General features: G+C 43.0%; 1 protein-coding gene across 1 annotated transcript in view; it reads right to left on the bottom strand.

The window, feature by feature from the left end:
- Nucleotides 1-310: 310 nt before the first annotated feature.
- The window catches only part of PAK2 (p21 (RAC1) activated kinase 2), a 79,023-nt gene continuing 67,693 nt past the window's right edge, over nt 311-11,640 (bottom strand). The window contains exons 13-15 of the mRNA XM_045030998.1: nt 5,314-5,510; nt 3,599-3,736; nt 311-2,529 (exon numbers count right to left, since the gene is read on the bottom strand). Of these exons, the coding sequence (XP_044886933.1) occupies nt 2,443-2,529; nt 3,599-3,736; nt 5,314-5,510 (422 nt within the window). The 3' untranslated portion in view covers nt 311-2,442. The remainder of the gene's footprint in view (nt 2,530-3,598; nt 3,737-5,313; nt 5,511-11,640) is intronic.

The following is an 11,640-nucleotide window of genomic DNA, read 5'->3' as shown; positions in this document are numbered from 1 at the left end:
CAGGGCAGTATGCAGAACCACCTGGCTGTGCCTCCGCGTAGGAGGCGGAGAAGGGACATGTCACTGCTTCCGGGAGCCACTTGAGGTAAGCGCCGCTCAGAGCCTAAACCCCTGAGCCTCTCCCCACATCCCAACCCCAGCCCTGATCCCTCTCCCGCCCTCCAAACTCCTCGATCCCAGCCCGGAGCACCCTCCTGCATCCCAAACTCCTCATCCCCAGCCCCACCCCAAATCCGCATCCCCCCAGCCGGAGCCCTCACCTCCCCCCAACTCCCACATCCCAACTCAGAGCCCCTTCACGCACCCTGAACTCCTCATTTCTGGCCCCACCCTGGAGCCCACATTCCCAACCAGAGCCCTTACCCCCTCCCATATTCTAACCCCAATTTTGTGTGCATTCATGGCTTGCCATACAATTTCTATTCCTAGATGTGGCCCTCAGCCCAAAAAGTTTGCCCACCCCTGCACTAGTGGTTACAAGAACTCAGACTGAAGTGTGGTGGGTTCTATTTCCTACATGAATAAGGTATCTTGTTGGTGCAAAGCAATCTGCTAGCACGATTTGTTGAAGGATAAGTTCTGAGAGAATGAAACCCCATGATATATAGGCTCAGGAAGTGAAAGCTAATTTTTTCAGGTGCTCTAGGCAGAGCTACATCTTGGTTACCAAAACCCAACACAGCCATTTCTATCCACATATAAATATTGAAATTATTCGTACACAGAAGAAAAGGGCCTTCCCACAGTAAAAAGAGCATATGTAAAACTCTGGTTTATGCAATTTGTCAGACACCAAATAGAATCATCTCACCCCAGGACCTGGACTCTCTCTGCTTGACATGCACTGCCAGTTGGGAATGCAACATAACTGCTTAGCACCAAATTAGTGGCTATTCTTTCATGCACATTGTTTGGCACATTACAGTTACAAACAGCTCCTTATGAAAATAATCTATAGGTATAAATGCAGCAATTTCAGTGGCTGAAATCAGGGACCAGGGATACTTCTATGGTTTCTACTGTTACCACTTCAGTTGGCACCATCTCAAGAACTCAAGTTACTCACTAGCTCTTATAGGAAGGCACTTTTTTCTTGCACTAAACATTATCTTCTGCCATCCTAGCTGGTAAAATGTCTTTAGTGAAAAGGGGCCATCATGACATGATGACTCTCTCCAGTCATACATCAGCCACTCAAGTAAGCCACTTTCATGTCTGATGAAGCTACTTTCCCGCCTCAGACTTTGTCTCCATAGAACAGCACTTTGGCATTCCCAGGTGTTCATAAGCTCCTGTTTGAATTATTTTTAAAAAAAAGTCTTGGATCTTCATTCTGATGAATTATTTGTTCTTTTGATTTCATTAGTAGAAATGGAGCACATATAAAAATGGAAAAAATAGCTAATACTTAAATCTTGACAACTCCTAGGTTGATGCATTATTTGCTTTTGGGAATAAAATTACAACATATACAAAAATTCATTTGATACAAAGGAGGGAAATGTAAAAAAAAGTCAAAGGCACCAGCATAAATCCCGAAACCCAAGAAAGAGCATAGATACAACACTTGGTTTTAAGACCACCCACTACACCACACAAGACATCCCTTCTGCCTTGGCCAACAAGTCTCGGGAAGTTGTGGGGGGATGGAAATAGAAAGGAATATAATGGGGAGGGGGTGGGGGTGTTTCTTTCCTCAAACATCTGCTCCCTTCTCTTCATATGTGTAGGCTGACCTCCAAAAACCTGACCCACCACAATTTGCTACACTGAGATGTCTCTCTCTTGGATTAGAAATCCCCGGAGCAGTTACAGATCAGAAAGACAGCTGAACTCTTCTCTTCCCCCTCTCCCTATACTCTACTTACAAGCAGATTTCATTTAAAGTTAGTTTCTTAAGTATCCGAGTCGTTAATTCTACAGTACAGTCACAGCTAAATTGTATGGTAAAGGGTGAGGGGGGGGGAAATGGGTAAATTGTACCTTCACATTTCTGTCACATTTGCCGTTAATCTAGTCATATGGGAGATGGCCAAAGCAACTTGAAAGACAACAGGAAAAGGGGAGGAGAAGGAAAGATCAGCAGATAAAATTAATGCCTCTCTCCAAAAGCTTGAATCTGTCATTCAAGTATTGAAAGTCCCCAAGAGAGCACAATGAATGGGAACTGTTACAGCGAAGTCATCAAAAAACTTAAAACCCCAGGCATGGGAAGCAGGATTCCTGGGCTGTCTGCAAAAGAGGTGAGAGACCAGTGATTCAGTCCACAATTCCTTTTAGACCCTAAAAAGGGTTTAAGTAAAAGTCACCATATTTCATTTCGGGTGTCTTCTGCGTGAGCGTTTTTCCCTTTTGCAGACTTTTTCAACCCCCCTAACAAGAGTAACAATTTTCATATATTATAAAGATTTTTAAAAAAAGATGAAGGCCATGGCAACAATGTTAGCGGTTACTCTTCATTGCTTCTTTGGCTGCCAGGATCAATGGCGTCAAGCTAGACAGAGGTTTGGCCAATTTCAGGAAAGGATGCTGCCAGGAATAGAGAAACACAGTAAGTTAGTAAGAGTCAAATTCCAAAAATAAACTATTATACACCTCTACCCAGATATAACGCAACCCGATATAAGACGAATTCAGATATAATGCAGTAAAGCAGCGGGGAGCCCTGGGCCCTTTAAATCCCCACCTGATCCCCACTGCCGGAGCTCCAGCGGTGATTTTAAGGGCCCAGGCCCCACCGCAGCGGCTGGAGCCCCGGGCCCTTTAAATCTCCGGCAGCTGGGCTCAGGCGGTGATTTAAAGGGCCAAAGGCTCTGGCCACTGCAGGGAGCCCCAGACCCTTTAAATCCCATCCCGGGCTCCAGCGGTGATTTAAAGGGCCCGGGACTCCCTGAAACAGCTGAAGCCCTTTAAATCACCACTAGGGAACCCGGTCCAGTCCGGCACAGCATACTGGCTGTTGTCGGTATGCCGTACCGCACTGGACCCGATATAACATGGTCTCACCTAAAAGGCGGTGAGATTTTTTTGGCTCCCTGAGGACCACGTTATATTGGGGTAGAGGTGTATTTACATAGCACTTTCTATCCCAAGTTAAGAAAGCACTTCATAAAAGTGCCAATATGCAGCACCTCAAGGAGATATGCCCAATGAATGATCCATAGTAGCACAGATTTGTTGACAGCTGTTCCTCCACATAGCAATATCCAATAACTCTGGCTAGCCCCTGCCCTCCTCTCTACAACAACCTTCCCCATGCAGAGATATTCCTTTTTTTTTTTTTTTCTCCATCTTTTCCCTCTATTCTGTTCTGTGTTCACTGTGCTGGCTACAGCAGCCTCTCTGTTTACCTAAGCTGTGGTGTCACTGAAGAATCACCACTCGCAGAAAGCAGCCAGTAGTGATTGCAGAAGAAGAATCATTTACATTTGTGTTGCAAATTTTGATTCCTGTGTTTCCCTCCCATTATTCTCCATTAAATGATCCTTCAATAGGAAAAGGAAGACAAAGACAAGCCAATGTCAGCACTAGCTGACTACTGTTTTAGTGATCGCCGAATTTCAAGCTTTTGGGGAAACTCCAACATACATATACTTACCTGTAACAGTTCTTTGGCTGATCCCCTTTTCTCTACATCCATCTCCAAACAACGATTTAGAAAATCCCGGAATATTGGGGACAGTTTCTCTGGATTCTGCAGTTCTGGTGTGCCATTAGTTGCTATTAAATACAAAGCCTGCAAACCGAGAGGGGGGGGGGGGGGCGTTACACCCAAGTCATCTGTTAAAATTCTAAAAAATGTGATTTGCAATGTATTAGTATTTCAAGTTAGAAGCAGCATTTATTGAAGTACATCTAAAAAGGAAAACACTAAAAAGCAGACACTGACTAGCATATGACAATTAAGTTTTCTTGCTGAATCTTCAACTTGGATGCCTGCCATAAGGGATGCCTGATGCAGGTACTGAAATGTCATTTTTCTTTTTTCCTGGTGTGATCATTTACTTCCTGGTTGTTTTACATGGTTAGTATAATGTAGACTTTAATCACATATAAATTCTCTCCCTTAAGAAGATAAAACATGAATATGCATGATGGACCTAGGCAGGGTACCTCATTTGAGTATGTATAGTATGGCCTTTGTATACTTTGCAACCACTATTCACCACTAATCAAGCTCCTACAAATGAATACATGGGCAGGTTTCGTGCTACAAAACAATGTCAATGAGCAACTATGGAATAAGAGCAGCCCAAAGACAGACTCCCACCACAAGGATGCAGAGATAAAGGGGATTGCTCTATGTGACAAACTGTGGACAGACCAACACTACACACACCTGATTTGGTTAAATATTTGGGCACAACTTCTGAACTCATTTCTTCACTAAGGGCTGAGAATGTTAGAGGCAATGCAGTAGGCCTGGTCTACACTTCAATTAGGTTGGCATAGCTCATTCTCTGGGTGCTGTAGCTATGCTGACCTAACCCCCAGTGCAGACACACCTAGGCTGACAGACAAATGCTTCTGTCAACCTAGTGGCCGTTGCTCAGGGAGGTGGTGTTCCTACAGTGATGGCAAAACCATTTCCATGGCACAGTGCCACAGCAGCCTAGCTGTGCCCCTGTAGCACCCATCGTGTAGGCATGGCCTGAGTCTTGAAGGGTAGAAGGAATGCAACCTGCTTCTCCTCACATTGGTAGATGCTGTAAGAGTGGCATTGCCCAGCTTTAGCAACTGTCCCTTGCTTTTGTTAATAACAAGATGACTATAGATACTTAAGAATTTAGGGTGATGGACACTATAATAAACATATCCTTATATATGGAGAGAGAGTACAAGTCTATTTGTTGGAGCATGTTTTGTACTTTGTTCTTTGTAATTTAATTGGATTTACTTTTCTGAGTCTACAGAAGTTTATTGCTGGCAAAAGACTGTCAGTACTCAGAGATTAATTCTACTATTTAACTGAAAACAGGTACTGTCAATATGCCTCAACCATGTTCAGGAGAGACCATCTCTCAGGGTGAAAGGGTAATATCCTCCTCCATGTCTATTATATCATCATCCTTTATACTGGGAACTCCCTGCATTAATTACCCTTGATTTTTTCATGTAGATTCCTGTCCATTAGGAACTGCCTTGACTGTACTAAACAGCCATCAGCTGATAACCATTTAAACACTTCTAACCTAGTTTGGATTCAAACCCGTAATCTACAAGTTAAAGATCACAAATCTCTTCACCACATTTCTGAACCACTGTTTTATATGCATGATTGATGCAGCACTCCTAAAGGATGAAATATCTTACCCTCAGAGGGTTTTCATTGAGGTATGGGGGCTCTCCTTCCACCATTTCAATAGCCATGATACCCAGAGACCAGATATCTACTTTAGGGCCATAGGCTTTCCGTGTGACCACCTCAGGAGCCATCCAATAGGGAGTCCCAACCATGGTGCTGCGCTTGCTCTGCTCTGGGGTGATCTGAGCACAGAAACCAAAGTCGGCTACATGATAATAAAGGAATTAGTTAGTGATAGTTAATTCAGTGCATCCTACCTAGTCTGTTGTGAATCACATCTCAAACTCCAATTATCTAACAACAAATTTTTCTATTACTATAGAAACATCTTTTGCATCTGTACATTTGCAATCTCAAAGTTTTCCTATACTTTTCATGTCACAGCAGAAAGTCTAACCAGCAAGTTCATACAAACACTGAAGAATATATCTTACTTAAAATAAACTACTTAAAGAATTAAATTCTTTTTTATAAAGGTAATTTGTGGTCTAAAAAAAATGATATTTTGTCTAATCCCTCTTCAAGCCACCAAGAATTCCAACAAAAAAGGACCAAAAACAACATGGGGGAAAAACATTTTTGTGCACTGGTGTAGCCTTTATACTATGTTGTGTAATGTAATGGTCCTGAACCCGGAAGGTGACACCATCAGACAGGGCTCCAGTCCCAGTACAAAAATAGGGTTACTATACATCCAGGTTTTCCTGGACAGAGCCTCTTTTTGAGCCTCCTTTTTCTGTCCAGGCAGGGTTTTCAAGTAACAGCCATGTCCAGGTTTTTGCAGAGCAAACAAGCTGCAGCTCAGAAAGAGCCCCCATTGGTCTGCTTCCCAACTGATCCCTCCGCTGCATCGTCAGCTGATTGGCCCATTCCCCTACAAATCACAGCTGCCAAATCCCAACCAACCAGGTCCCATCTCTCCTCCCTTGTGAAGGGGTACCACAAGCAGGCTGATACTGATGGCTGTCGCTGTATCCTGGGCTTGTGCCAGCCGCCCTGCCACCATGACAGGGAACGACAGTTGCCCCACCTCCAGTGGGCATCTCCATCCCATCACCTCCCACCAGTGTCCTCTTTTTGGGAACCTGAAATATGGTAACTCTATACAAAAATATTTTCAATATTTATTTTTGCACTTACCAACTTCAGTATTTTACCACAGGTTTAGCTCCTGAATCATTGCACTATGGTTAACAGAGGTCTGGGAGTGAGGCTTTAGATATATGAAGCTACTATAAAGTATATTCAACAGAAAAAAGCTTAGAGGAACAAACCCATCACCTAGACAAGGAAACAACTGAAGAGCAAGCTATACTCATTCTATATAGATTCATTCAAGGTCTCCACCTACTGGCTGGAAAAGTGCATTTTCTTATCAACTCAGATCTTAGACACAGCAAAATAAAGCCTCTTCAATGGGGAATAGTTTAAAAAAAAGCTGTGCCTTTTGGATTTTTGTTTTTTTAATCAGACTATTATAGGTGAAAAGTTATGGTTCAAAATTAAAACACTGGGGGTTGGAGCATTTTTTAAAATGGAACATTTTAAGCTTACCTAGATTTACCAGGGGTCACGTTCTCAAAAGAGCTCAACATCCAATGTGCTATGATGCTCTTTGGAAAATCTGGCCATTATTTTAGTGCCTAAATGTAAAATCTCTTGAAAATCTGGCCCTTTATTTTTACTGGAATGAATGGAATGCATCAACAATGCATTTTCAATGCATATTCCACCTTGCTACTTTGTCCAACCTGCAGATCTCCCACTTCTTTTCAGGCATGCAGAGCACCAATGAGGACACAATCTCAGCAAAAGCTGGGGTTCATCCTAAGATTTACATTAGTTTGAGAGAAAGGATTTCAAACTTTAAAAATACTTTTCCCTACATTTCAAATGCTAGTACCAGATAGTGCTGACAAATGGGTTTCGTGCCTGAAAATCCTAACTGCTGTCCAAGGGCAGTTTAGCAAGCTACTATCCACCTCCTCCCCAGTCTCCAAAGCAACAGCAGCCAGTAGCTCTCATCTTGCTGCTCTTTCATAAAGGCTTTCCCCTCTAGGTCTATAGCATCATTCACTTACATTCCCTCAAAGGGTCACAGTCATCCTGAAATCTAAGCGACTTCAAAAATGTGACAGAAGCAGCAGCTCAATCCCCAGGTGCCCCAGAAAAGCCTTCTAGTCTCCACAGCACCAACAGGGAGAAGGCAGGTGAGAGCCTCTGCAGACTATGCAAGGAAAGGTGTTTCAAGGAGACCAGGCACTATCAGCCCACCCACTCTTCATCCACCTGGGGATCCTAACTACATTCACACTAGCCTCCCACTGTCAGCTTCTTCAGAGACAGCAACTCTTGGAAAAAAAGATACCTTCACCCACAGTACCATTCTGAGAGCCAAGATACCCTCAAGAACTGCTCAGGCCCCTTCTCCTAGTATGGGAGTGCACATCAACCACCTCCCATGGACCAGGTCAACCCACCACAATCTTCACTACAGATGCTAACATAAGAAAATAAGAATGTCCATACTGGGTCAGACCAAGGGTCCATCCAGCCCAGCATCCTGTCTACCGACAGTGGCCAATGCCAGGTGCTCCTGCCATCCATCTCCACCCTCTGACAAACAGAGGCTAGGGACACCATTCCTTATCCATCCTGGCTAATAGCCATTATTGGACTTAACCTCCATGAATTTATCCAGTTCTCTTTTAAACCGTTATAGTCCTAGCCTTCACAACCTCCTCAGGCAAGAAGTTCCACAGGTTGACTGTGCGCTGTGTGAAGAACTTCCTTTTATTTGTTTTAAACCTGCTGCCCATTAATTTCATTTGGTGACCCCTAGTTCTTATATTATTGGAACAAGTAAATAACTTTTCCTTATTCACTTTCTCTACACCACTCATGATTTTATATACCTCTATCATATTCCCCCCCTTAGTCTCCTCTTTTCCAAGCTGAAGAGTCCTAGCCTTTTTAATCTCTCCTCATATGGGACCCGTTCCAAACCCCTAATCATTTTAGTTGCTCTTCTCTGAACCTTTTCTAATGCCAGTATATCTTTTTTGAGATGAGACCACATCTGTATGCAGTATTCCAGATGTGGGCGTACCATGGATTTATATAAGGGCAATAAGATATTCTTTGTCTTAGTCTCTATCCCTTTTTTAAAGATTCCTAACATCCTGTTTGCTTTTTTGACTGTCGCTGCACACTGCGTGAACGTCTCCAGAAAACTATCCACGATGACTCTAAGATCTCTTTCTTGATTAGTTGTAGCTAAATTAGCTCCCATCATATTGTATGTATAGTTGGGGTTATTTTTTCCAATGTGCATTACTTTACATTTATCCACAGTAAATTTCATTTGCCATTTTGTTGCCCAATCACTTAGTTTTGTGAGATCTTTTTGAAGTTCTTCACAGTCTGCTTTGGTCTTAACTATCTTGAGCAGTTCAGATCATTTAGAAATAAGTTGAATAGGACTGGTCCTAGGATTGACCCTTGGGGAACACCACTAGTTACCCCCCTCTATTCTGAAAGTTTACCATGTATTCCTACCCTTTGTTCCCTGTTTTTTAACAAGTTCTCAATCCACAAAAGGATCTTCCCTCTTATCCCATGACAGCTTAATTTAAGTAAGAGCCTTTGGTGAGGGACCTTGTCAAAGGCTTTCTGGAAATCTAAGTACACTATAGCCACTGGATCCCTCTTGTCCACATGTTCGTTGACCCCTTCAAAGAACTCTAATAGATTAGTAAGATGATTTCCCTTTACGGAAACCATGTTGACTTTTGCCCAACAATGTACGTTCTTCTGGGTCTCTGACAATTTTATTCTTTACTATTGTTTCAACTAATTTGCCCGGTATTGATGTTAGACCTATCAGTCTGTAATTGCTGGGATCACCTCTAGAGCCCTTTTTAAATATCGGCGTTACATTAGCTAACTTCCAGTCATTGGGTACAGAAGCTGATTTAAAAGGACAGGTTACAAACCATAGTTAACAGTTCTGCAATTTCATATTTGAGTTTTCAGAACTCTTGGGTGAATGCCATCTGGTCCCAGTGACTTGTTACTGTTAAGTTTATCAATTAATTCCAAAACCTCCTCTAATGACACTTCAATCTGTGACGATTCCTCATATTTATCACCTACAAAGGACGGCTCAGGTTTGGGAATCTCCCTAACATTGTCAGCCATGAAGACTGAAGCAAATAATTCATTTAGTTTCTCTGCAATGACTATCGTCTTTAAGTGCTCCTCTTGTATCTCGATTGTCCAGGGGCCCTACTGGTTGTTTAGCAGGCTTCCTGCTTCGGATGTACTTAAACATTTTATTACCTTTTGAGTTTTTGGCTAGCTGTTCTTCAAACTCCTTTTTAGCTTTTCTTATTACATTTTTACACTTAATTTGGCAGTGTTTATGTTCCTTTCTATTTACCTCACTAAGATTTGACTTCCACTTTTTACAAGATGCCTTTTTATCTCTCACTGCTTCTTTTACATGGTTAAGCCAAGCCATGGTGGCTCTTTTACTGTGTTTTGTGAGGTGGGTAGCCCATGCCTTCTTCACCAAATAGAGGATTACAGATTCCATTAACCTCAACAGATTCTACAGCCACCTGATTCAGCTAGCAAGTTTCTATAAAAGCAGCAAAGAATCCTGAGGCACCTTATAGATTAACAGACGTTTTGGAGCATGAGCTTTCGTGGGTGAATACCCACTTCGTCGGATGCAAGACTTGCATCTGACGAAGTGGATATTCACCCACGAAAGCTCATGTTCCAAAACATCTGTTAGTCTATAAGGTACCACAGGATTCTTTGCTGCTTTTACAGATCCAGACTAACACGGCTACCCCTCTGATACAAGTTTCTATAGTTACTTTCCCCTGCCTCTCCATGCCATCTCTGCTGATCCCCCTCCTCCTTTTCTCTTCCAGCAACCACCTCTTCTTCATACCTATTCCCATCACCTACCTCACTGCTCCTCACCATGTCCCTGTCCTTCCTTAAATCTTTCCTCTTTATACATCCTCTGCTAGACTCCTCTCTCCTCCCTCCATTCAATCTCTCCCACTCACACCTTCCACTGCTTCCCTTCACTTGTCACCTCATTTGGAAGATAGCCTGCAAATACTCAGTTTGTACACAAAGCAAAAATTCCACAGCCCTATAATTCTGACAGATCCTTCTAAATACCCTTAGGATGTGCACTTAATTTACCTGAGTAACCCTATTATTTTTCACTGTTCACTTTTCCCCATTACTGTTTACAAACTCTCCCATGTACAGTAACTCCTTGCTTAACGTTGTAGTTATGTTCCTGAAAAATGCTACTTTAAGCAAAATGATGTTAAGTGAATCCAATTTCTCCATAAGAATTAACGTAAATGGGGGGGTGGGCGGTGTAGGTTCCAGGGAAATTTTTTTCACCAGACAAAAGACTGTGTGTGTGTGTGTGTGTGTGTGTGTGTGTGTGTGTGTGTGTGTGTGTGTATATACACAGACATAAAAATACACACACACAGTATAAGTTTTAAACAAACAATTTAATACTGTACACAGCAATGATGATTGTGAAAGTTGGTTGAGGTGGTGAAGTCAGAGGGTGGGATATTTCCCAGCGAATGCCTTACTGCTAAATGATGAACTAGCACTTGGCTAAGCCCTCAAGGTGTAACATGTTAATGTAGCCTCACACTCTACAAGTTTCAGAGTGGTAGTCTGTATCAGCAAAAAGAACAAGGAGTACTTGTGGCACTTAAGAGACTAACAAATTTATTTGGGCATAAGCTTTCTTCCTACTGTATTTTCCACTGCATGCATCCGATGAAGTGGGTTTTAGCCCACAAAAGCTTATGCCCAAATAAATTTGTTGGTCTCTAAGGTTCCACGAGCACTCCTTGTTCTTTTTACACTTTACAAGGCAGCACGAATGGGAGGGAGGGGAGACAGCATGGCAGAGAGAGACAGAGACACACACCCTGTGTGTGAGAGAGATAGAGACGCGCATTGCACCTTAAGTACACTGACTCTACTCTAAGTACATTGCCTTTTTAAGTGGATTAGCAAATTGAGACTGGAGCTGCTGCCAGCAAGCTCCCTCAGTCCTGAGCCCTGTCGTGTCTCCTGCCTGTGGAGATAAGGTACAGGAGATGGGGGTACAAGAGCGGGGAGAGGGGAACAGCCTGATATTAGCACCTCTCTTCCCCTCATCTGCACAGCAAGCAGGAGGCTCTTGGGAGCAGCTCCCAGGCAGAGGGCAGGAGCAGCACACCGGGGGGGTGGGGGTGGGGGGGTGGAGGAGAAAGGGAAAGCTGAACTGCCCGGCA

The sequence above is a fragment of the Mauremys mutica genome, chromosome 9 (assembly GCF_020497125.1).
Source record: "Mauremys mutica isolate MM-2020 ecotype Southern chromosome 9, ASM2049712v1, whole genome shotgun sequence".
Taxonomy (NCBI): Eukaryota; Metazoa; Chordata; order Testudines; family Geoemydidae; genus Mauremys; species Mauremys mutica.
This window is presented reverse-complemented; position numbering and strand designations above follow the sequence as displayed.